Source organism: Trachypithecus francoisi, unplaced genomic scaffold (assembly GCF_009764315.1).
Source record: "Trachypithecus francoisi isolate TF-2019V2 unplaced genomic scaffold, Tfra_2.0 Lachesis_group10, whole genome shotgun sequence".
Lineage (NCBI taxonomy): Eukaryota > Metazoa > Chordata > Mammalia > Primates > Cercopithecidae > Trachypithecus > Trachypithecus francoisi.
This window is the reverse complement of record NW_022681455.1, coordinates 38,607,606-38,635,129: the sequence shown is the minus strand read 5'-3', so window position 1 is coordinate 38,635,129 and position 27,524 is coordinate 38,607,606. Positions and strand designations below refer to the sequence as shown.

Here is a 27,524-nt window from a genome sequence, read left to right as displayed (position 1 = left end):
TACTTTAGTACATCATGTTAGCAGAAAGCCAAGTAAGATGACTAAACCTTACACTAGCATTTTAATATCCTCTGTACAAGGGAAGCTAGAAAGTCAATCACTTTATACACATGTAAGAGTAGTGGTCCAAAATAACTAAGAAGATGCTACATTTTTAAGCAAGGAGGAAAAACTTTGATTTTGGTCTTTGTGTTCCAGCAAATTATGCTTTCAATGAACAGCAACAAAGATATCATAAAAAATGCTCTGCTTTGAAAATTTCTGAACTTCATTACAGATTGAAACAGTATTTTGGAGTCTTTTGGGAGGCCAGTGGCTAGCAGCTACATTAATTGGTGTAGATGAGCCTCCTTATTGATAACCAGGTCCAAGCTGGGGATAGCCCAGACCAAAGGGAGGACGTATAAGGATTAGGCCCACTTGGAGGAAGGGTCATGCTACTTACAGGAAGTGAAGTAAAACCTGGTTTTGGCTGATAGACCCAGGCCCCAGGTTGGCTTGGAGCCATTCCAGGTTGAGAGGCAGGGGCCACAGTGTAATTAGTAGGCTGAGAAGTTTGGGAAGTTTGTGCAGGATAATTGCTTGCCTGGTACTGTGTGGTGGCTGAGCAGGCAGTTGTTGAGGCTGACCAGAAAGGCAGGAGCTTGTGCCTAGGTAGTTGGTTGTTGGCCATATCCTTGGAACTGCTGAGGTTGTTTAGGGTCCATTCTGCTGACTCTGGCTTGTTGAATACTGAATCCCATACTGTTGAGGCTGCTGAGGTGGAGCCTGTAGCTGCTGCGACCATAGCCAGCCTGTTGCTGGTACTGTTGGTACAGCTGACTTTCAGTCTGCCCTGCTTGTATTTTAGCTTCTGTATATATGGTGGTTGCTGTGGCTGAACTCCTGATGGGTGAACTGCTGCTGAGGAGGTGGTGGCGATGCTGTCAGGTGTTCCTGAACAGTCTTTTACGGGAGCACTGGGTTGCCCTGAAACCTGATCATCTGTTAAGCCAGACACTGACGTAACATTATTTTTTATTTCATCTTGATTTTTTTAAAGGGTCAAAAATGGACATACTTGCTGCCATAACCTGAATATACTGTTTTCCAGAAGAATCCAAAGAAGCAGGCTTTTCTTCCCTATCATTTTCAGGAATACTGGTGGAAGGTCCTGGTTCTCCAGGTGGTTCCAAGCTATCCAATAAATGATTCACTTTATTTCAAAAGTTCTGTCAGTTCTCGACAGAGATATTTCACCTGACTTGATTCAAGGGGGTCTTGGTTGACCATTAACAAATAATGTCAGTTTCAATGTCCTACTACACTGAATTGCAAAGGAAAGGTCAGAACTATCAAAAATTGTTATAAGATCATCATCTTTATCATTGTACTTTATTGTTACTTCGACATTGCTCAGAAGCTTTCCCCTGAAAACTCGTTGCATCATTAGCACCAATTCATCGTAAGTAATATTAATATCTTCATTATGGATAGGAATTTGTGGAATATCCTCCCCAAGTTGAGCCTTCATGATTAGCTTCCCACTTAGGTTCAACTGTCCATTCATGGTGGACTCCAGGATGTTCTATATATACAACCCTAGAGAAAGAGGGCTTGTGGAGGCCACCGCCGCTGCCTCTCCACAGGTCTCCACTGACTGGGCCGACGCCAGGCCGCCAGACTGGGGTATTGAGGGGAGTCTGTGGTCACTGACCCCCGGTTGCGCTCCATGGCCACTGCACCTCACTTGTAGGCTCATATGGGCCTGCCCAGTCACCAAAAATAAGTTATTTTCTAAGTAAATGTTATTTTATTTATGTATTTTTTTTGAGATGGAGTCTCACTCTGTCACCCAGGCTGGAGTGCAGTGGCGCGATCTTGGCTCATGGCAACCTCTACCTCCTGTGTTCAAGTGATTCTCCTGCCTCAGCCTCCCAAGTAGCTGGAATTACAGGTTCCACCACCACGCCTGGCAAATTTTTGTATTTTTAGTAGAGATGGGGTTTCACCAGGTTGGCCAGGCTGGTGTTGAACTCCTGACCTCAGGTGATCCACCTGCCTCGGCCTCCCAAAGTGCTGGGATTACAGGCGTGAGCCACCGCGCCCGGCCGGTAAATGTTACCTTAACATTCATGTCATTGTTTTCTTTTGTCAAATTTCTTCACTGTTGGGGAAAAAAAGGATTATTTCAGAAGTGTTCCTGGGCTGATGACTTGAAAAGATAGGTCTGTTTATTTTGAAGTTATTGACAGAATTTGGGTTTGCTGTTGTTGTTCTTCCCTGGATATAGATTCTGTGTCTTTGGGGACTTTTCATGAAGTGTAGAGAGGTTTTATCTTGGGACTGGGATATAGAGGTTAATGCTTTTTCTTTGAATTTATTATCATTGGTTACTGTAAAGTTTAATTCTTAGAGCTGCATGTCCTAAGGCTTTTACCAAATTATAGGGATTTTTTTCCCCCTTTAAAAAAAAAAGAAGATCCAAACAGTCTTTTAAACTTATCTGTGATGGTCTTTCTGGACAGTAGTTTAGACTAGCTTTATGCATATATAATGATGAACATTTTTCTATACAGCTGGGGAAAGAGAATTAACTTTTTAATGAAATTTTTGTTTTAGGATATTTGAACTACCTGTACCTCTGCCAAACATTTAGCTTTGTCTTAGCTGTGGAGATATTTCTATCTATTCTAAAAGTTGGTGCTTTTTTTTTTTTTTTTTTTAAATTAAGGCTGAGTTATGTTTCATTTTGTATATCTCAGGTTTTAGATTTGGGGAAAGAGAGTTATTTCTTGTTTTTGCATGTTTATAGTAGGGAGCATATCACAAATTCTATCCTCAAGATATCTTTATTGAATAAAAAGTCAATCTGTTTGTAGGACTGCTAAGTTACATTATTGGTTAATACATAAATGTGCTTGTGTGTGTGTGTGTGTGTGTAGTCTGTCCTGTTTACCCTGTACCTATCCCTGTAGTTTCCTCAGACTGAGGGAGCTTGCAACTGTGATATGATGTTTCTTGGTTTGTTTGCTTAGATTATTATACTAGGTTGAGCTTTTTGAGTAATGTAATTATGTTGCTTTGCCTTTGTTTTTCAAGCACCTACCTAGCACAGTGCTTGAATCTGGACTTTTGTTTTTTTTTTTTTTTTTTTTTTTTGAGACGGAGTCTCGCTCTGTCGCCCAGGCTGGAGTGCAGTGGCTGGATCTCAGCTCACTGCAAGCTCTGCCTCCCGGGTTTACGCCATTCTCTCGCCTCAGCCTCCCGAGTAGCTGGGACTACAGGCACCCGCCATCTCGCCCGGCTAATTTTTTGTATATTTTAGTAGAGACGGGGTTTCACCGTGTTAGCCAGGATGGTCTCGATCTCCTGACCTCGTGATCCACCCGTCTCGGCCTCCCAAAGTGCTGGGATTACAGGCTTGAGCCACTGCGCCCGGCCTTGGACTTTTGTTTTTTTAAGTGATAAATGAGTGGCTGAATGAATCCATCCCTGGCTTCTAAAATAGAATTTAAATTTGTCTCATCTGTCACATAAAGACAGTAATAGTAACAGTGAACCTTTAATACTTTCAAAGCTCTTGGAGCTGGGCGCAGTGGCTCACACTTGTCATGCCAGCACTTTGGGAGGCTAAGGCAGGAGGACCACTTGAGGCAAGGGGTTCAAGATCAGCCTGGGCAATATAGTGAGATGCAGTCTCTAAAAAATGTTTTTTTTAATTAGCTGGGTGTGATGGTGCGTGCCTGTAGTCCCAGCTGCTTGGGAAGCTGAGACAGGAGGATGGCTTGAGCCCAGTAGTTTGAGGCTGCAATGAGCTATAATTGTGCCACCACACTCCAGCCTATGTGACAGAGCAAGACCCTGTCTCTAAAAAAATACAAATAAAATAAATAAAACTCTTTGACTTTGTATATTCAAAGATAGAAGATGCTATTTGTATCTTCCCAACTATAGTTTATTGTGATAGAGAAAATCTCATCTGTAAATAGGGGGTATATAAGTCATCTCTAACGAGTATTCCTCCATGGGAGTGTGTAGTATTGGTATATGTGCTCTTGTATCCTGAGTGGTGAGCTCCGGAGAGCTGAGTCTAGTACAGTGAGCAGCACATAGGAAGCACTATAGGATTTTTTTTTTAATTTAATAGTATGAAGGTTCCTTTCAGCTCTGTGATCTATATAACTTGCCTAAATTACCAAGTGAATTCAATGCCAGAACTGGAACCAAAGTGCTGGTCTTGTGTCTCACCAGGCAAATACTCCTTCATAGATTCTTCTGCCTGGGTTCTTTTTTATTTCCATTTTGTGGTATGTTTGAGTACCAGTACTGTCAGATGTGGAAAGGAGGCCTGCAGAGAGTGGGAAAGCGGGGGCGGGGTGGAGGGGGGAGTTAAGGTAACAGGAATTGTAAAGTAAGTCACTTGTAATGCTGCAGTTCTTGGGGATTATTCACAGGAAGGGAGTATCCATACATTTTCTAGGGAAGTTGGGATGGGGAGTAGAAAATGATTTAGGTGATAGAATTGGGTAAGTAGATTGCTTTGGGCAGAGAACTAAGTCTGGATCCAGATAATCCACTGGGGCAAATGACCATGTCAACCTACATGTAATAGGGAATTCAATAAAAGATAATTAAGAACATAAAGCAGTGAAAGAAAAGCACGAGGTAATTAAACCAGCAAGCACTCCTTGCAGATTTTGGCACTGTGTAGCTAGGGGTACATTCTGCTTCATTTCTCCTTAACTTTTCTTTCTAATAATTAGCAATTTCTACCTAGCTGTAGAATTTCAAAGCTTAGTATTTTTCTTAATGCTTGTAAAATGCATTAAAAATTATGTGTAAAAAATTATGATTATCTACTATCTTATTTAATCTCTATCACCTTGTTTTTTCAAGACAGAGTTTTGTTCTGTCATCCAGACTGGAGTGCAGTGGCATGGTCTTGGCTCACTGCAACCTCCACCTCCCAGGTTCAAGTGATTCTCCTGTCTCGGCTACCCAGGTAGCTGGGATTATAGGCATGTACCACCATCACGCTCAGCTAATTTTTTGTATTTTTAGTAGAGATGGGGTTTTGCCGTGTTGGCCAGGATGGTCTCAAACTCCTGTACTCAAGTAATCCAACTGTCTCGGCCTCCCAAAGTGCTGGGATTACAGATGTGAGCCACTGCGCCCAGCCGGCACTTTGTATTTTTTTAAGAGCTTTTTTTTCTCTACTGATAGACAGATATAGCCACTAAGAATATTTGTGGTTTGATTTATTTTATTATGATTTAAATTTTCTCATGATCATTCTTCCTATTATATTCATCACTTAATTATGGATTTTGCAGAAAAATTCTTGGAGTTATATTTTTATCCAATGGAGATACTCATATTATAGTTACCATGAGAGAATTTCCACCTGTATAGATGTTCTCTGTTTTGAAGTAAAAAATACTCTCAGGGAATGAATCTGTCTGTATCAAGAATGGTTAGGAAGGTTTTCAGGTACCCTTGAAATAAACTTCAAAAGAAGACTTAGACTTGTGGTAGAAATTTCATTTCCATTTTAGACTTTAGTCACAATCACTTGAAACTTTTGTGCCTAGTATGTTACCCCTAGCTTAATAAGTTTTAATGCTGAAGAAACTTACGTTTAGAGAAAATCCAAAGGTGGCATTAGGTGGCATTAGTTTCTAAATCTGAGAGGTTGATGTTCCCGTCTTGAGCCTCGTTTTTTTATTTTTTATTTTTGAGATGAAGTCTTGGCTCTGTCACCCAGGCTGTAGTGCAGTGACACGATCTCAGCTCATTGCAACCTCAGCCTCCCAAGTAACTGGGATTCCAGGCTCACGTCACCACACCTGGCTAATTTTGTATTTTTAGTAGAGATGGGGTTTCACCATGTTGGTCAGGTTGGTCTTGAACTCCTGACCTCAGGCGATCCACCTGCCTGGGCCTCCCAGAGTGCTGGGATTACAGGTGTGAGCCACCGTGCCCAGCCTTTGGCTTAGTTTTGACTTGTGGTGTCAGGACTGCAGGAGATGGTTCCAGGGATCAGCAGCAACAGACTTTGCACCTCCACTTTTTATACCTAGCAAGAAGGGAAAACATGTTTATTTTTACCAAGTAGTTATGCATCATTGATATCTGAAAAGCATGGATTTCAAGCTTTTGTTTCTTTGCTTGCTTACTTATAAAGTACTTCCTCTCTAGATTGGAGGTGTCAGGAGGCAGGGCCTATCTCTGTCGAGTTCGCTGATTATTCCCAAAGCCTTCCATGGTGCCTGGTACAGAATGAGTCCTCAGAAAAATGCTTTTTGACTGGAACTGAATGAGTGCTTTATATGTTACTTTAGCATATATTATCTGTAGTGTAATTTTTATCTGTAGTGTAATTTTTATCTGTACTGCAATTTTTACAGTAACCCTATGAGGTTGATTGGACAAAGTATTCTTTTTAGATGAGAAAGCAGATTCAGAGAGACTGACAGGCCTTACTCAAGGGGAGTGAATGATAGAACCTGAATCTTAAGCTTAGGTTTTTTCACTGTAAGTCTAACTTTTTTTTTTTTTTTCCCTGTATCAGACTATTTGTTTCTTTCCTCTGGGTCTAAGGCAATCTTAGAGGGAAGTAGGGGTTAGAAAGAGGGAGAAGGTATGGCCATTCATCAGAAACCCTTCAAGAGGGAAGTAGCAGAATATTCTGTTAAAACACAGGGCCCCTGCAGGCTGACTGCTTGGGTTCTAATCTCAGCTCTGCTACTTGCTGGCTCTGTGACCTGGGGCAAGTAAGCCTGTCTAACTTTTCTCTGCCTCCACTTCTCATCTGTGAAATGGATGTAATAATAGTACAGTACTCAAAGGATTATTACGAGGAGTACATCAAAGGAATTAATATTTGCAAGGTGCTTAGGACAGTGTTTAGCACATTGTGTATTATAGAAGAGTTGTTAAATAGGAAGAATATGGATGATTATCACATGCTAATAGAATTTAGAAAGTTATAAATCGATAGTACTTAAACTTCTGATGGTAAGAAGTTAAGCATAACTGGGATGTTTTGTTTATTTTTGCTGGGTTGCTACAGTCTTTTGCTTCCATTTTAAACTTCCATTTTTCAGCTGCAATTTATTGTTCTTTTCTAGTGCCACTCTCTTTACTCATCTTCATTTGAAATTAAAATTTTTTTTCAGAAATCTTCAATGATGAATTACTTTTTAACAAGAACCTGATTATAGCTCACACTTTCCCCTATTCAAATCACACAGCCAAAATGTGTGTGTACTGTGAGAATTTGATATTTTTTTACAGTCTGTAAACTTACATAGTTCTCTTATTGTGTGCTTTTGAATATGTTTTCTTAATAGTAATGGCTATATATTTTGAAAAGCATATATATATGAGTAGAGCTCATAATATGCTTTACAAACATCATCTCATTTAATTCTTAAACAGAAACACCTGGGGGATAGATATGTGGGGTGGGGGAGGGGGAGGTTCCCCCTCCCCCATTGAGAAATGGAATTTGAGAGAGGGAAACTTCTTTAAAGTGATGTACCTGGCTAAAGGTGAAGCCACTGTTTAATCTCTGACTCTTCAAGCTCTTAACATCTTTCTGCAGCCTCTTGTCTTTCCATGGAGAGTGTCAGTTTTAGAATGTTAGTACCTGGAAGATAGGTTCCCGATCTGTGAAGCATAATTAAGTAGAGGACTTCAGAGTCCCAGGCACAATTGATACTTAATAAATCTAATGTTGGTGAGGGGAGGGGATTTAATAGTAACCATAATACTGATTTTGATGACAGACTATCAATTTTCATTTTTAAAAATTCTCAAGTGCAGAAAAAGATATCTTCTTTTAAACAATCTTGTTTTATAAGCTAGATTAATTGATTCAGCATATTCATGTATGACTAACAGCTATGCTATATTGGAACCTTTCTTTTTCTGTTGTTTTATGAGATTTCTGACCTGTTTGCTTTGCTTTTATACACTGTCCTCAGTCCAGATGGCAGGTACAGGTCATTTTCCATGCTATTTTTGCTTAGTAGATATTTAAGTTACTAATAGAATGAACTCAGCAGAGCCGATTTGTTTGTCCTTGTACATGCCTTTTCTAGTTTATTAACTTTTGAAAAGTAACATTAGTCTCAAGCACTTTGTGATTGTGATACTAACATTAAATTTAAACTCTGAACAGTGTTTTTTTGCTTGTTTGTTTGTTTGTTTTTAATAGGGACAGGGTTTTCCCATGTTGCCCAGGCTGGTCTCAAACTCCTAGGCTCAAGTGACCCGCCTCGGCCTCCTGAAGTGCTGGAATTACAGGCATGAGCCACTGCACCTGGCCTCTGAATGGTGTCTTAATCCTTATAGATGTTCTGTATTTTCTATCCCATAAACTTGCCTATGCTCTTCTTAAATGCAGATACTAGAATAAAGTGGAATGCTAGAATTGTTTTTTTTCCAAAAAATATAGAATAACTTAACCATTAACCTAGCTTTTTGCATTTTTAACTGTAGTACCAGAAGAAAACATTGCAACTATGAAGTATGGAGCCCAAGTTGTAAAGGGGGAGCTGAAATCAGCCTTATTAGATGGTGATACTCAAAATTATGATTTGGATCATGGATTTTCAAGGCACCCAATTGATGATGACTGCCGTTCCGGCATCGAGATTAAGCTAGGTCAGCCGTCCATTATCAATCACATACGGATACTCCTGTGGGACCGAGATAGCCGGTAAGTGATTAGCATGACTTAGAAACTGACATTATATTTGAGGTGACTTAACTTTATGGTCATCTACTTTTGTTTTATAGATATAATGGTTTATCTCTTTGTGATCATTCTGCTATCTCTTGAAGGTTGGTTTTGGGGAAAGAGTTAAACGGTACATTTCTTTAAAAGAAATACACTTTTTTGTTTTTTTCTTCTTATAAAAATAATGTGTGTTTATTGTAGAAACCATAGAAAATATAGAAAAGCACATAGAAGAAAATAAAAATTGCTAGTAATCTCATTACCGATTATTAATCTTCATATGTACCTAGCTAGTGTTTTTTCAATTATGCATGGACACATACACACACAAAACAGAAACCTGCACAAACATAGTTTTATGGATTAGATATACAAAAAGCTAATTTTGCTTTTAATACATTGTGAATGTTCTACCCTTTAAAAAATATTCCTCTAAAATGTATTTTTAATAGTTGTTTTGTATTCTACCATGAGTTAACATTATTTACTTGATTCATTAGTTTTGGATATTATAACCTTTTAAATGCATTTTACCCTATGGCAAAGAGAAATATTGTCTTTTAGTGTGTAGATAAGTATTATCCTCAAAACAAAAGAAATTTGTGAGAAAATTTAATGAACTCCAGTTTGGGAACCCATTCAGTTTCTTGGGGGCTTCCGAATTCTGCGTTTCTTCCAGCCACTGTGATGCTTTCACCCACTGTGGCTTCTAGGTTCAACTATAATGGCAGAAGTACCAGAGCAGTATGGTGACAAGAACTGAACTGTTTCCTTCATTGCTGTTTATCATAAACCTAAACCCTGCATACCCAGTAACTATGCCTCACTGATGCCTCTTTAGATCTGGGCATGAAGGGCTTAAATAGTAATGATGATGATGTCCTGCAAACCTTACAAGGTGTTGTGTTTCTTCTGTTAGCACCACTGCCACCACCCTGGCTTTTTAGGCCATTTGAGCCCAGTGTGAAGGGAAGCTTTATGAAGTAAGAGTCAGCATTTCCCATGTGCATGGGTGTGTGAGATCCCCAGGTTATCTTTTCTTGTTTGCTTTTTATTAAGAATATATTTTCTGATATGTAGCTTATTGGATATAATTTGATGTTTTTAATTGGCAAAGTGGAACCAATCCACATATCTCATTTCCAAGAGTCTCTGATTAATAACAACGGTATAATAATAATACGTATTTGCAGTACTTTCATTACTTTTATGTGGTAGACACTGTTCTAAAAGCTTTATGTATTTCACTCATTTAACTAATAGGGAAATTATTATAAAAATAATAAAAGTTTGGTATGTTTGAAACAAAGTGGTTGTCATTGTTTCTGTGGTGTTAAATATTTATAGGCCACTTTGTGTTAGTATGTGCGTTACATTCACGAGGGATTTAACTTTACCACATAACAGTTCTTTTCTTACAGAAATTGTTACCATTCTAAGCAAAAGTGAAAAATTCAGAATCTTAAGCCAAAAAGATTCTGACGTGTTGTAAAATTATAGCCTGTGTTACTGATAACCCAGAGAGGTTCAATAAAAGGTTATAACCAGTTTGAGACTGAGTGATAAAATGAATGGAAGTGAGGGGACAGCAAAGAAAATGAAGGGATGACACAAAATAAGCTGACCTTTTCTGGTCACAACTGTGGGTTGCAGGATGACATTTATGGTCACCTAAATCTTCCAAGATTGTTCCTGTTGATATTACAGTACAAGTAATAACTGCATCTCAGATTTAAATTTGGCTTATGACAGGGGAATATAGATTTGTTTAGGATGGGACCTGCATGTAATGGTTTGGAGTAGCTGACTAGGGGAGGATGATAGGCTGTTTTCATTACTGCCAGATTATCAGCTGGCAAGTTTTAAGTTGTACGCAAAAGAAACGTGCATTATCCCTTGACTGGTGTCATTTATTTTTTTGTGGGTAGCTTGTATGTATGGGAGGGTAGGAGACTGGTAGGCAGCAGGAGATAGGCTGCCCTCTGTGGGGGAACCATTCCAAGTTGACTTTCTTCCTTAGAGGGGTGGCCGAACACCCTGGCCAGGGAAGGTAGAGGGAGAAAGCGTACTTCCTGCTTCTCTATTTTCTGTTCTTCTCTCTCTCGTAGCATCATGTATCTTCTAATATGGTATAGGTGAGGCATCCTGACCATGTTTGAAAAGGAGTAAATATCTCACATGCCTGATGTGTCAAGTACTGTGTAGGACCCTAGGGATATGAGTATAAATACAGGATGGCCTTTGTTCTTAAGCAGCTTATGATTTGAGAAAGCAGACAGACAACCTGAGAGATAATTTCAGTGCATTGTAGGTGAATGCTATCATAACATTGTTTTGTTATTAGAATTTCATTATGTAGAAAATGTAATTACTGAATTCTGTATTTTTGTATCTTTTAACACTTTATTAAAGTACAGCTTTGTATTGTTATTTTAATATGGTAATTTTTTCTGCTTTTTCCTTTTGATTCACAGGTCTTATTCATACTTCATTGAAGTGTCAATGGATGAACTTGACTGGGTTAGAGTGATAGACCATTCCCAGTATCTGTGTCGTTCTTGGCAGAAATTATATTTTCCAGCCCGTGTCTGCAGGTTAGTTCTCAGTGGTTAACAAATGATTTTTATTTTTGTATAAGGAGATTGGACTTTGAGAAGCAGAACTGCATTTTTTCATCTTGAAAAAAGAGTTCTTCAGGATGTCAACTACTAAACATATCCCAAGTAAAAAACTTAGGAAAGTATGGAAAAATTATGCATCCTAATATTTACAGTGTGTTGTGGAACTATTTGTACAACATGTCTTGTATAATATATATGTAGTACACACATGAATGAATGAGAAAGGACAGGGAACATTTGAGAAGTGGAATGTTTTTTAAGCTCTGTGCTATACAGTGAATGGTCATATTCATTGTGATACATTGAAAGCAGAATTATTGTTAGGGGTGCATTCTTCTTAGGAAAGCCATGAGAGATATTTCTGGAGTTTTCCTTGGCAATGGCCAGGGCCGGAGGAGATTTTTGAATGCCAGTGTGCATGTTCTGGTTATCTGTTTTTTCTGTAGGTTAGTGGTTAACAAATGGGGTTTGACAGAATGGGTGTTTCAAGTGGGGTTGCATTTGGGGCAAATGAGGCTTAGCTAGTGAGGCTCGAGGCTCAGAGCTTCTCTTCAGCCAGAGCACCTCCGCTTTTATTTTTGTTATGTATTGCAGCCCTCAATATTGTTGTCTTTTAAAAATGTCAAAAAGCTACAGTTTTAATATTTCATATTCTCCCTTTAGGTATAATCCATCATTTAAAATTTCTGAAATTTTGTAAAGCCTATACAAATTAGTGAATTTGTTTAGGTGGTTAAAGGGCCCCGAAATTCTGTTGTTTTTTTCTGTTGTAGTTTTCTCCCTGGAAATTGCCCTTAGATGTTCTTTACCTTAAAGTCAAAAGATTAAAGGTAGAACGTGATTAGTTTGTTTGCTCAGGAAGAAAAGGGAAGGGAGATGGTGAGTGTACACCATGGAGAATGTGGGGCTGGCCCCTCACCCATGACCCATCTGATCTCCCACTGTGGCTGATTGGGAGCAGATGGGGAGGCACCAAAACACTTAGTCTCTTGGTCAGAAGTTACTCTTTTTTTTTTTTTTTTTTTTTGAGACGGAGTCTCGCGCTGTCGCCCAGGCTGGAGTGCAGTGGCCGGATCTCAGCTCACTGCAAGCTGCGCCTCCCGGGTTCACGCCATTCTCCTGCCTCAGCCTCCCAAGTAGCTGGGACTACAGGCGCCTGCCACCTCGCCCGGCTAGTTTTTTGTATATTTTAGTAGAGACGGGGTTTCACCGTGTTAGCCAGGATGGTCTCGATCTCCTGACCTCGTGATCCGCCCGTCTCGGCCTCCCAAAGTGCTGGGATTACAGGCTTGAGCCACCGCGCCCGGCCAGAAGTTACTCTTATACTTGTGAAACTTATGGTCTAACAGCAAAAGGCTGAATTTTTACCTCCACTATAGGAACTTCACAAAACCGTTCAGCCTCTGGTACAGTAAAGAACGTTGCCTACATTTTTTTTTTTATTGGTATGACCAGACACAATGTTATTACTCAGGGATCCTCTTGTGTGAAAATGAAGAAAATCAATTTCATTTCCCCAAGGACAGACTTAAGTGTCTCACGTCTGGCAGTTGCTCTTTTATCAGAGGAGTTTTGAATGGATTAAAATAAGAGGGACAAGAAATTGAGTGAAGATTCCATATCTCAGAGCTGCCTGGGGATACTTCCAGAGTGATAGAGGGACCCCCACGTGGAGGAGGAGATTGAGTCTGCATTGACTCTGGTTATTACTGTTGTATCTGATGAAAACATAGGCAGCATAACAAAGCGTCTGATATGGGCTGAAGGACTGTGTGTTTGCATTTAATTTGCAACAACAGGAACATGACTCTCAGAACAAATAATCATGAATATAATAATACTAGCCATGACAGCCTGTGTGCTTTACCCACCTGAAAGCTCCTGTTGTATGTATGGAAACATGTGCCTTTGATCATGATCTCTGGCTTTTAGAAAATATACTTTACCTTTGTATATTAGTGAGCATGATTATACTCTCCTTATTTTGTCTTTCCTGTCTGACCTTGACTTTTTTGGTAGAGCTGTTATGTGTTTAGAGACTGACTGTATTCATGATGCTAGTTTTTGTCTTGGTAGAGCCAGCTCCCAGTTCTGGTTGAAAAATACTGAGCAACAGTGATCTTAGTGATAATGATAACAAGAAGAGGAAAGAATCTTGATATCCATGTTAATAAGAATTTTCTTAAAAATTAAAACCACCTTATTATATTAATTACTACTTTCCTTAGTAAACTGCCTTTTTTAGGAGTTTGTAATTTTATAGTATTTAAAAATGGACCTAAGAGTATGTCTATAGATTAACTGAGGATGTCTTGGTGTTTCTTATCTTCACAATTATTTATTGTCTACCTAAACAATGTTCTAACTACACTTCTTCCAAGAACTTCACTGGGCAAATAAATTCTTTATTTCCTCAGCACGTAAGTGTTCAATTTGCATTATGTTCGTTAATTTGCACATTTGTATGGCAACTTTGTTCTTTAGTGTCCTTTGCGTGTTTATCTTGCCTCTGATACTAAAATTACAAGCTCTTGGAGGCAGGGAGTATGGATTCTAATCTTTTATTATTCTTGCACAGTGCTCAGACTGTGACCTTGTATGCAGTAGGTACTCTATAAATGTTAGCATAGGTTTCATGGTGTCAAGGCAATGACTATGTAATGAAGAGAGATTGATCGAACATTAATATGTACATATATTCCTTGGGACTTTTTGTCAATGTATTCATTAATACATATATGAGTGCTGGAAAATTCTCTGTAATGGTAAATGGTTCTGAATTCTTTGCAAAGGTTACTTTGTTTTTTCTTCAGGAAACTGAATTTGGAGGTTATTCCTGAAGAATGTAAATGTCATGTATTGATGAAAGATTACATCTAATACATTCACAAAAATGATATCTGATGAATGGGAAATCTGAGATTACCCCATCCTCTCTTTGAGTTTAGGCTAAACCACATATGAATCAGAATTGTGTAGTAGAAAAATAATGGGCTGTGGAGTTAGGTAGAGCTCCTGTCAAATCTTTGTTTCACCTCATATTTGTGTTGTGATAAGATTGTGCCTCTCTGAGCCCTAATATCTGCATCCATAAAGAATAGGAATACCAGCACCTGTTCATGGGGTTTGATGTGAGAGTTAGATGATATAGCACATTTACATGTATGGAGCACAGTTCTGGCAGAAAGGAGGGGCTCAATAAATGGCAGTCATTTTTATTATTTTCCCTAATTTCAGAAACTCCTGACTGGTGATTGACCTTCAGAGAGAGTCATCCCTGCCATCGTCGTTGGTCATGGTAGCTCTCACTGTGAGGTGGCTCTCACTCTCACCTCTGGAGCCTAGTCTTTTTGGTACTTTTTAAATTGCCAATCCATACATACAGTCGAAAACATGGCTTAAACAGTTTTAGCTTAACAACTGGCCCATCTTTGTATATGTCTAGGAGTTTTCATGTATTTTCGTTGGTAAAATATATATAACATAAGATTTGCCATTCATCTGTCTTGTCAAATGTCATTCAGTCAGCATTCATCTCAGCAAGATCGTCGATGTTATCTAGTGGCAGATAACATTAGTCTTCAAAGCCAGGGTGATCATTCCAACCATGATAATGAATGCAGGGCAATGGTCCGCTTTGCCTTTCTGGACTCGTTTTAGGAATGTTTGTGAGTTAAGTGGGGATTACTGTATGTAGCCAAAAGCTTAGACCAGTTACCCCCTTCAGACTTTAACTGGAGACGGAGAAAAGTGACTCATCAGTTTGTGCTCAATTTTTCATATGCCTTGAGAACCATGTTATGTCTTATCAGCCTTTTCTTTCTAAGGGAAGGCAATTTCCACTTTACCCATAATCTGTAACCTTCAAATTGTCTTCTTGGTTATCTGGTAAACTCTCTCTCAGTCCTTTCCACCTTAGATAATCGAGTCTAGTACTGAACAGAAAACACTAGTAAGGAATGGTGAATATTGACTACCCTGGGGGTACTTTTGAAATTTTGAGCTGTTTCTCAACATGGTGCTGTTAATTTGGCAGCCATATAATATTGCTGAAAAATGAGAAAACTTTAAAACATGAGTGTGAATGGATAGAAGTAGAATTCAAAGTGTGCATGTGACTGGTGGCTGGAATTGCAAGTGAAATCTTGGTCTAAAACCTGAAAGTTGAGAGAGAAGAAAGCAGGGCTAAAAGCAAAGTTCTCAAGGTTATGCCCATTGAGAGAGGGAAGAAGAGCATAGGTGGGAGAGGGATTTACCTTAGGGGCTGGACTGAGTTTAGAGGAGGATCAGGAGCATTGTTTGCTGGAGACAAGGCCAGACAGGGTGTTGAGATGGGTGTAAGTTGATAATTTAGAGCCTGGTATAGGAGAGATGAACTTGTTTAATACAAAACTGGGTTTCTTTCTTTATTTCCTTTTTTTAAAAAATATCAAAATGGAAATATCTCTCATTATAAAGTTATAATGTAGTATATATTTTAAATATTGATAAAACTTGTCATCTGGAAATATTGTACTCAATTTCTACCAATTGCATGCAAAAATGCCCCTTTCTGTGAACTTTCACCGATGGCAGACACTGTCACCATTTTGCCAATGTAATATATAATTTGTTGAAAACAGAAGTCCTGTTTTACTTTGAATTTCTTTATTGGTGAGTTAAAGTATCTTTTAATACTGGCCATTTGTTAATTTCTTATTTATGAAAAGCCTGTTTTTGTCTTCTGCATATTTTTCTTCTGAGAGTTGTCTTTTTCTTTTTGTCTTGTGAGAACTTTGTATCAATACATACATATATGACATTATTCTTTTGCCTGTCATATATGAAATTTGTTACACATTTTTAGTGTTTTATTGGTACTTTTTGCCATATAGAATTTTACTTTTTAAAAAATGTATTCAAATCTGTCCATCTTTTAATGATTTCTGGCTTGGTATTATGATTAGAAGATTATTCCTCATTCTAATATTAGAGAATGTTAAACTTTTATGTGTATGTGCATATCTTTTTTCCACTACTTGTTTTTTTTTTTAAGCTTTATATCTAAGTATTTAATACAGTCAGGATATTTTGCATATATCTTTTCAGGTAGGGATAGTCAGTTGACTAAAGTCATGTATTTAATAATCATTTTTTGCTATCCTAATGTGATCAGCCATTTTTTTTTTTTTTTTTGAGACAGAGTCTTGCTCTGTCGCCCAGGCTGGAGTACAGTGGCCGGATCTCAGCTCACTGCAAGCTCCGCCTCCCAGGTTCACGCCATTCTCCTGCCTCAGCCTCCCGAGTAGTTGGGACTACAGGCGCCCACCACCTCGCCCGGCTAGTTTTTTTGTGTGTGTTTTTTTTAGTAGAGACGGAGTTTCACCGTGTTAGCCAGGAAGGTCTCGATCTCCTGACCTCGTGATCCGCCCGTCTCGGCCTCCCAAAGTTCTGGGATTACAGGCTTGAGCCACCGCGCCCAGCCGTGATCAGCCATATTTATCATGAGCTGGATTCTAGGGTATACACTACTCGGTTCCACTGATTTCTTTGATTCTTGCTGCAAGTATTTTAATTATTGTAGTTCACTGCCCTCCTTTTTCTTCTTTTCTTAGAATGAGAAATTGTAGTGTGCCATATGTGTCATAGAAAACAGAAAGGGTATCATAGAGCATGTGCTGCTAGCCTGTCTTCTGGTTGTCATAGTCACATTAGAGGCCATAAGTGATGATAAACATCTCACTAGAATGGTTCTACTTTCACTTACAACAGGAAATTTAGGCATGCTTCACCAGCTAAGGAAATAGATTTTATGTATTCATTCATCACTCACCCATTCAACAAATAAGCGCCTACTTTATGCTCTTGTTATACTTGATATTGAGGCCACAACAATGAAGAAGATTGCCAAGGTTTCTGTGCTCTTGGAATTTGGTAGAAACAGATTGAAACAAACAAATAATAAGAGCACATGACATAATTATGAGTGTTGCAAAGGTAGTACTATGATAGTAATGGAGGTCGGGGAGGAGGATTATTTTAAATAGGGTAGTTAGAGAAGGCCAGAGACAGGGGGCAGGTATTTTAAGCTGAGATGAAGGGGGTGATATTTTCTGGTCATTGTTTTACTTGTGTGTGTGTGTGTGTGTGTGTGTGTGTGTTTCTTTGTATTTTAGATGGGCTTGCTCTGTCACCCAGGCTGGAGTGCAGTAGTGCCATCTTGGCTCGTTGCAACCTCCGCCTCCTGGGCTCAAGTGATTCTTTCACCTCACCCTCCTGAGTAGCTGGGACTACAGGCACGTTCCACCACACCCAGCTAGTTTTTTCTATTTTTAGTAGAGATGGGGTCTTGCCATGTTGCCCAGGCTGGTCTTCAACTCCTGAACTCAAGCGATCTGACTGTTTCAGCCTTACAAAGTGCTGGGATTACAGGTGTGAGCCACCATGCCTAGCCCATTGTTTTAGATATTTACACAACATCTAAATATTTTCTTTGATGTACATTGAATGTTATTCAGGAGTAGCTGGTCTACGTAGGAGACCTCATTAGATGAGTACTCTAACTTTACTGTGTTTTGATATATGGCATTTTAATCTCATTTATTGCTTCTATACATTCTAGGCCCCCCTCATTCCTGCTGTCAATAGATACAGCAAAATTTTTTTTCTCCTATTCTCATTAGATTATAGTACCTATACAGTGGTATAGATCTACATAAAACAACTGAGAAAATAAGTATTGCTACTTATGGAAGTATTCGTTCCCTGCCATATTAACGCTTGTATAATGTGTGTCTTCTTTCATTTCTCTTTTGTTCCCTATACCTATGCCCATAACTGGGCATTTGATATACTTATTTACTTTTAAAGGCGGACACTCTTATGTTATTCAGTGTTCACTAGATTGCTTTAGAATCCTAGCTAGAATAATGCTGAGCCTTTACTTTCTTCTTACGACTGGAGAGCTTCACAATTCAAGAAATGCCTTATTCAGATGTAAAAGAAACAGGAATAGTTTCATTTTTAAAGAAAGCAATCTTTTTAGTTCATACTTAGTTTCAATTGTCCATCTACCTACAACCTTGATATTATAGTTGAACTAGCAAGAGCAACCCACATAGAGGAACATTTTCTTCTAAGAATGCAAAACAAAGTGTAGCCACATGGTGTCACTAAATTATAACAATTTTACTTGAAGCTAAAGAGAATTTAAAAATTGCTTTTTTGTACCATCATATTTAAATATAAATGGTTCTAAAAGTCTGTGATTTGTGAAATAACATGTGAAACTATTTGTTCTATTTAAGTCTTTCTGCTGAGTTAATGATGTCCAAAGTCCAGAGATATATATTTTGGTGCTTGCTAGCTAGTTCTTGAGTTGTCATCTGCAAGGCATAGGTGAAATGTGGGCTTCTGTAGTCCAGCTATTCAGTTTCATGCAAATAAGTTTTTTTAACCTTCCTTTGGAATTTTGAAAGAGAGGAGTAACTCAAAAGAGATAGGAGATAGATTCTCTAAATATTTAAAAGGAATCAGAAAACAGAAGAAAAGAGGAATGAGGATAAAGAGAAATGAGGTTACAGGACCTCAGAAGAGGTAGGAAGGGAACAGTCTAACATTTATTGAGCATCTTCTATGGGTCAGGCACATCTCATTACCTTGTGTAATTCTTATAATAGCCCTGTAGGAGAAAAACCACTACTTAATTTTATAGATGAGGAAATGGAGCCTTAGAAAAGCTAAATTTGTAACCAGGTCTGCCTGACTCCACGTTACATTGCTGCTGCAAGAATCTAGGTAAAGAAATAGCTCTACCTTAGAGTAGGAGAAGGAGGCATTGAGCCCTGAAGAAGCTCTTACTGCCTCTTTGGAATGAGCAGTTTCCAGCAATCCTGTAGGGGAGGGCCTGCTATGGCCAAATTCTACTAGTGCTGGTCACAGCCACCCAGACTACACACACATTATACTAATAATATGTTTTCTGTTTTAAAATGCTCCAAAGGGAGTGCAGCAATCTTTTAGGTATGTTTTGTCAGTTTGTCTGTAGAGCTTCGAATTTTCCTGCCCTTTAGTTCTCCATAAAATCATTTTAGAGTATTATTATAGAGTGAACCTAATATTCTTAAATCCTAGCTTGTTTTCATTCAGCTGTGTTTAGAAACAAATTCCATATATTATGAAATTTTTATTTACAAAATCTTTTCACATCTTAAGTTGGTTTTTTTTAGTTGGGAAATTTTCTGTTTATTATTTTCACCTAGAATCCTTTTATTAGGGGGAAAAACACAACAACAATAGCAAAAAAACCCAAAAAACCCGCCATGTTTTAGATTCAATAAGACCTTTAAGAAATGACTGTTTGTCCTTAAGTTATTCAATTGAATCCAGGCTTCTTTGTTTTGTTTTGTTTAAAGGATAATAACATGTTGAGCTTCTTTTGTGTGAGAAAATAGAACAGGGTTGCCCTTTTCCTTTGCATTGTATTTTATAATTTTAGAATATAAATTAGTGTCCTAATAAGCTTATTGCATGAGATAATGTTACTAACACTAATAACCTGTTGTTATTACCACAAACAGCCATTGTCTGTTTTTCATTCTGAAAGGGCAAAAACTATATTTGCTTCTGCTAACAGTTGCTTCCCAAGCAGTTAGGCCCAGGATTAAGTTCAGGTAGCACCTTCTATGTTGATCATCAAACATCTTTTTTCTCATGTTTTTCTTCTCAATACTACTTTATTACTTACGGGATTTATTCATTCAGACATTGATGCAAGAAATATTTATTGAACACATGCTGTATTGCAGGCACCTCGTTTAGGTGCCAGGTATAAAAAGATGAACAAGACACAGTGGCTGCTCTCAAGAATTTCATGATATAGTTTTTGCCCTTCCAGGCAAAATAATGAATAAAGAACGTTCTATGTATTCAGGACCCTTACCTAAGGTAGACTCTGCATTGGACTTGGCCAAATCTAAACCCTTCTCTCAAAGCTCTCCATCATTAGATTCTTCTGCTTCTATAGCATCATTCTTGGTTCTTACAAAAAATACCTTTTTTTTTTTGGTCTCGCAAGTCAAAATTGTCTATTTACCATCTACCCACCCATAATTCCTACCTATGTCCCTAAGCTCAGAGAACATACATAAATGACAATCTTCTCTTTCTGTGTTACCTTGTATAACTGTGTAAGGTATCTAGGAGTTACTTGGTTTTAGTTAAAGCTATCTCTTTTAAAACTTCTTTCTACAAGATTAAAAGACTCTCTATGAAGAACTGTAAATTACGTTGTCACAGAAAACAGTAAAAATTCCCAAGAAGTAAAGAAAGTCCCCCTCTTTGGAGCCAGGACTTGAGTTAGCATCTTTTGCTTAGAAAAATAGTATGTTACATAGATATTTCATTGTTGGGTACATGCTGCACATGAGGAAATGAATGTTAGTCTATCAGTTTTCCTTTGCAAAATATCCGTTAGGAGTCTGTTTTGGTGTACTGCAACTCTCCCAACACTTATTTGTGAAACTTAGGAAATCCTGAAGCAAGGAAGGAATAGAATGCAAAGCCATCCAGGACTTGGGGGCTTCTAAATATGAGCCAAGAGCTTCCAGCACAAGGAACAGAGACAAAAGCGAGCTACTGAACTGGGAATGGAACCCAGGAATTAATGAAACTGGTGAGGAAGAGTTTCCAGGACCTTAGTCCAGCTTCTGAAGTGAATAAGAAAATGTCATCAATGAAACAAAATTTCATTTATTGCTTTTTGGATGACCAAGAAGATGGAGGGACAATTAGATCTTGTAGATAAACAAACTTCGACACAGATTTTTTTGTGTGTGAATTACATAGTCATTTTTCTATCCTGCTTACTTTGGCAATGGTGCTCTTAAAAAGATATTGTTGAATAGTTAATAATTCTGTCAGTGGAGAGTTAAATCTTGTACATTCAAATTTCACCCCATACTACTTAACGACGATTGCTCTGACCTGTCATAGTATTTATAGCTTGAATCACCCAATTAGCCATTAATGATATATCTTGTATACTTTTGAAATCATTTTGCAGTTCCTGGACCTTGCTTTATATTCCTTTGCTAGTAGTAGCTCATCAGATATCTTGTTGAATCTCCTTAGCCCTCTAAGATCCCTGAATGCAGGTGCCTGGATAATAATCTATTTTTCTCGAATATATCCTTTTAACACTTTTTTTTCCCCCAGTGTTAGAAGGAAATAACAGGAAATAAAGTTTTATATTGTTTTCCACAGAAAATATGTTTAAAGAAAACTGTGAGTACAAGTCCCATGGTCGGTAAAATCATCAGAGCTTTCTCAGTGATCCTTATAAATGGTAGAAGTTCCCTAGATCAGGGTGCTGTCTGTGGATACAAGGTTAGCTCAGGGGAGAGTAGACTAGAAGTAAAACAAGATTGCTTGTCAGCTGCCAGAAAATCTGGGCAGAGTACCAGGCCTGGTTCATCTTCTAAAAATTCATCTCCCAATATGAAAATAGAGGGCCCAGTCCCTGCTAGGAATGGTGGTAGCATGAACACTTGGACTTCCTTCAGCCCAAAACACTTTATTGATGCGAAGAAAGGTGGGGGGAGTGGACTGTGGATTGGAGTGGACTGTTGGCATTGACCTCATTTAAGAGCTGTAGGCTGGGCGCAGTGGCTCATGCCTATAATCCCAGCACTTTGGGAGGCCGAGGTGGGCAGATCATGAGGTCAGGAGATCGAGACCATCCTGGCTAACACGGTGGAGCCCCGTCTCTACTAAGAATACAAAAAATTAGCCGGGCTTGGTGGCGAGTGCCTGGCTGAGGCAGGAGAATGGCGTAAACCCAGGAGGCGGAGCTTTCAGTGAGTCGAGATCGCACCACTGCACTCCAGCCTGGGCGACAGAGTGAGACTCCGTCTCAAAAAATAAATACATACATACATAAATAAATAAATAAAAAAGAGAGCTGTAATATTTTCTTTAGCGGCCTTATGCTTCAAATTATAATTTCATTAGTTAATAATTGTTCTTGCAAATAATGTGGGTCATATATATACATGAATATGTCCTTCTTGATAAGAAGCTATAGGTTTAATTTCTAATAGTCATAGAAATTCTGTGCACATTATGAAGCTATTAGACTGTAACAGCTGTTTTAGTTCATCTCATCCTGCAAAAGAAATGTGATGCAGACTAAAATGATCAGTAATTGTGTATTTTGAAAGCTAAATCTTCAGTTATTAGAAAGAACTAATTTACACATTAGTTACTGATAAAACTACAGTATGCTATGAGTTTCAAAGTTAGTGTTATCACCTGTCTAAGACTATGAGAGAGAAATCTGTGCCAAAAGACGTTTTTCCTCCTTTGAAATCCTCTTTTGCATTACCCATTGTAATTTTGGAGTTGCAAATCAACAGTAACAAAAAACTGCTTGATATTTTTCTAAGGAAAAAAATTAGAAGGACTGTTAGAGGGAACAGGATTTAGAAGGACTTTATTTTATGTCTGTTGATCAGTGACTACCATCTGCCTTCCATTTAATGTTGTAGAAGCATGCATGCGTTTCCCAGTTCTGAACAGATGATGTGCATGGTTTGTTGAGATATATGTGTATTCTGGATGTGTGTGTGTATGTATACCTACAGTGCTTAAAATCACACTTCAAGTGTAAAACAGATAATGAGTCTCCATTTTGGGCTGATTTGCATATTCAGCTCTTACACACAAAACAAAAGACTACAATGACACTGATTTTCTTTCCTCCTTGAGAATCAGCACTAACCAGCTGTCAATGAATATTTCGATTAAACACTTTTCTTTATTGGGGAACTTTGGGGCACATTCTTTGTATAAACATATTGTTTTCTTTGATTTCAAGGGACATATTTTCAGTATGATTCATGGATGCATCACTCTGGTAAGCTGTTGTGCACAAAAATATATTTTTCTCTGTAAACTTCCTTTTTACCATTGATTTCTTTAGGGCAAAAGTATGGTTAAGAAAAAATATTTCAACTCAGGATATTTACCCAAAATAAAGGTGGAGAATATACCTGCTTTAAGTAAACTGAAGATTTTTTTTTTTTTTGAGACGGAGTCTTGCTCTGTCCCCTAGGCTGGAGTGCAGTGGCGCTATCTCGGCTCACTGCAAGCTCCACCTCCTGGGTTCACGCCATTCTCCTGCCTCAGCCTCCTGAGTAGCTGGGACTACAGGCGCCCGCCACTGTGCCTGGCTAATTTTTTGTATTTTTAGTAGAGACGGGGTTTCACTGTGGTCTCCATCTCCTGACCTTGTGATCTGCCCGCCTCAGCCTCCCAAAGTGCTGGGATTACAGGCGTGAGCCACTGCGCCCGGCCCGTAAACTGAAGATTTTAAAGTATAGATTCATAAAGTTGACTTCTTTAAGATTTTTCAAGAAGATTTAGCAGTTCCTCTAATATATTAAAAATATTATTTGACTACAGAAATTTGGTTAATATTTTTACATATCTTTTAGCTTTCTGTGTATAATCATACACAAACATGTTATTTACAAAAATGGTATTATATAGTACATGCTATTTTGAAACTTTACACATGTATCTTTATATTTATTGTGGTTGTTATTCTATATCGAAAAATCTACTTTCTCCTTGAATTTTTTTTATCTTTAATTTTTTTCAGTCAAGTGCAGTAGTGAGAAGTGGACAAAGAGTAGAATAAGGATTTCGATCTGTAACTGACTGTGAACAATCAATTGAGATAACTCACTACCTTCAGACCAACCTACTTTATCCTTTTAAACAATAGCACAGTGTTCTAAATGTATTGTTGCTTGTTGATTACCCGACCAGTTCCCTATTAAGGGACCTTTAGGATGTCTCCAGTTTTGCAATTACAGAACAATGTGGTCTTTGCCCCTTTGATTATCTCTAAACAAGCAGAGTCAAAGTATTATAATCATCTCAAAGTGTGAAACATTTTACTAAATGCTATCCACAAATATTGTACCAGTTTATTCCTCTCCATGAATGGTAGTTTCTATTTTCCCATATTCTTATCAACAATGGGCATTATCATTATTTTGAATCTTTGTTTGAACTGACAAGCAAATCATGGTCTCATTTGTTTTATGCAGATTTCTCATTATTTGTAAAAATTAAACAACTGTGCACTTGTTGATAGACATCACAATTTCATAGAAAAGATAAAAGTCGCGTTAGCTTCAAAGGATAGTTTGAGTTTTGTTCAGATGGTTTGACAGGGCTTTTCCCATGAGGTCATCTCATGGGAACAGTGGTTCTCAACTGGGGGTGAATTTGCTCCCTTGAGGGATATTTGGCAATGTCTGGAGATTGTTTTGAGGGGGTGCATACTACTGGTATCTAGTGAGTAGAAACCAGAGATGCTGTTAAACATCTTACAATGCACAGGACATATCCCTACAATGAAGAATTATCCAGCCGCAAATGTCAATAGTGTCAAGGTTGAGAAACCCTGTTTAGGAAAAGGTTGCAGTGATGTGATTAGTGAAGAGGGCTTGAATTAGAATGTCTTTGGTTAAATGGTGAAAGGAAATAGCTATAAAAGACAGTTCAGAAGAAAAACCAGTCAAACTTTATGACTGATGGAGAAAAAAAATCAAGAAGTTGAGCCAATGAGAATTTTGAAGTTTGGAACCTAAGTGACTAGGAAATGGGGTGACATAGGTAGACAGAAGTTGTGAAGGAATCACTTTGAGCTAGTTGCAGAATTATTATTTAAGAAAAAAATGGTAACATTTGCTATTTTATCTGCTTTGTTTTCATATAGTGAGATTCTTTTTTTTTTTTTCTTTTTTGAGACGGAGTCTCGCTCTGTCACCCAGGCTTGAGTGCAGTGGCGCGATCTTGGCTCACTGCAAGCTCCGCCTCCCGGTTTCATGCCAGTCTCCTGCCTCAGCCTCCTAAGTAGCTGGGACTACACCACCACACCTGGCTAATTTTGTTTTTGTATTTTTAGTAGAGACGGGGTTTCACCGTGTTAGCCAGGATGATCTCGATCTCCTGACCTTGTGATCTGCCCGCCTTGGCCTCCCAAAGTGCTGGGATTACAGGCATCAGCTACCACGCCTGGCCATATAGTGAGATTCTTATTTTATGCTTGGTGCCAGGATTGAGTTGGATCTTGAATTAAAAAATCTCTAACTAGTACCAAACATGTGGTCTCAGTTCCTCTTTCTGAAATGTTCTTCTCTCATCTCCGCTCCTGAAATCCCATCTATTCATTTAGCAAGCTGAAATGCCACTTCCTCCAGGGAATTTTTGGTATCCCAAATGAAATAAAAGTATTTTTTCCCTATTTATTCAACAAATACTTACTGAGTGCCTGCTACATGACAGGAACTGTACTGGGACTGGAACTACAGTGGGGAGTTTTGAACACACATCCCTTACCCTTATAGCTTACAGCTTAGTAGGAGAGTCAAATATTAAACAAAATAATTACAAGTAAAGAAAGAATTATAGGCTCTGATAAGTGTGGAGAGAGAAAAGCACAAGTGGGCAGTAAAGGTATAACATGAATACAATTTAAACTGGGGAGTCAGGGGAGGTCCTTCAGGGAAGAGCTCTTTGAGACCTAAGTGATGATTAAGAGTTAGATAGGCAAAGGCAAAAGGAGAAAGCATTTGGAGCAGAGACAGGGTAGGGAAATCTTGAGGGAGGAAAGAACTTGGCTTGCTTAAGGAAATGAAAAGACGTCAGTGTACTGGGAGTGGTGGCGAGGTAAAGGGGGAAAGATGGGTAAATGACCCGGTCGTTCAGGTCTGCATGTGTGTGGGAGGCACGTTAAAGAGCTAGTAGTAGTCTATCAAAAGTGCGGTCCCTGAGGGATGTGACATGATCTGACTTTAGTTTTTGAAAGACTTTGCCTCCTTGTGGGGAATGGATTGAGGTAGGCGGGAGTGGAAGGAGCGAAACCAGTTAGGAGACCTCTGTTGTAGCATAGGAGAGGAGTGGTGGTCTCGTGTAAGGATCGTGGCAGTGGAGTCAGAGAGAAAGGAGTGGATTTGAGATGCGTTCTTCAGCTTATGCAACTTCCAGGGAGCATTGTTAGATATAGGCTCGATGATGGAAAAGGAGGTCTGGGCTAGAAATAGAACCTTAAGGGTTATTGTCATAGAGGATGATATTTGAAGCCATAGGAGCCAATTAGATCCAAAAGAAATAGAATGTAGTAAAGTGTAGAGGAAAAAGAAAAGAGGACCTAGGACTGAGTCTGAAGTGCTCCAACATTTGCTCTGGTAGAAGAGGAGAAATTGTAAAAAGAAATGGGGAAGGAATGGCCAGCAAGAAAAGGACAGTGAAGAATGTGTGGCTTCAAGAAAGAGGGACAGGTCATCAATGCCAGATCAAGTAGATGAGGAATGGGAAGTGCCCATCAGCTCTGGCAACACACAGTGCACGGTTCACCTTGGAGCAGTTTTACTGATACAGTAGTGGTGGAAATCAGATTAGAATGGGTTAAAGAAGCAAATGTATACTTTATAATAAAATTAAACATACATACACCCATTAAGCCAGCAATTCCCCTGTTGGCAAAATTCATTCAAAGAAAATAGGTGTCTAAGCATGCTTATTGCAGCATTGCTTATAGCTTCAAAAAACTGAAAACTACCAAAATGCCCATCAATAGGGGAGTTAATTAAAATGGAAAAGAATTAATTATATCCATATGAATCAACCTAGAGGGATTTTAATAAAAATTGTTGATGAAAAACACAGAGATACTTCTTTTATCAATAAACAACCTTACATATGTATATAAATGTTTATTTGGATTTATATGAGAATAGAGAATGGTGTGGAAGGATACACACCAAACTTTAATATTGATTAAGCAAGTATTATTAGATTTTTATTTATTTTTTGTTATACTTGCTATACAATCATTTTTAAAAATAAATAGGGAGCTGAAGTTACTTTTTACAAGTTCTGGGAGATGAGGAAATGAAGAAAAAAAGAATAAATCACTTTTTTTGAGAAACTTTGCCATGAAGGTAAATACAGGTACCTGGTGGACACTAGAAATGCATGTGCTTTTTAAAGATGAGAGGTGCTAAAGCATGTTTAAATACTGATTAAATGGATCCAGGAGGAAGAAACTGAAGCGGGAAGGAGAAAGACAGTCAATGGAATAAGACACACTTCCATTTCGTGTAACAGAAAGAATGTTTTCA

General features: G+C 38.4%; 1 protein-coding gene and 1 pseudogene across 1 annotated transcript in view; one reads left to right on the top strand and one right to left on the bottom strand.

The window, feature by feature from the left end:
- The window catches only part of BTBD9 (BTB domain containing 9), a 500,126-nt gene that overhangs the window by 57,850 nt on the left and 414,752 nt on the right, over positions 1-27,524 (top strand). The window contains exons 5-6 of the mRNA XM_033217041.1: positions 8,488-8,707; positions 11,203-11,322. Coding sequence (XP_033072932.1) covers positions 8,488-8,707; positions 11,203-11,322 — 340 coding nt within the window. The remainder of the gene's footprint in view (positions 1-8,487; positions 8,708-11,202; positions 11,323-27,524) is intronic.
- LOC117087160 lies at positions 352-1,684 on the bottom strand (annotated as a pseudogene).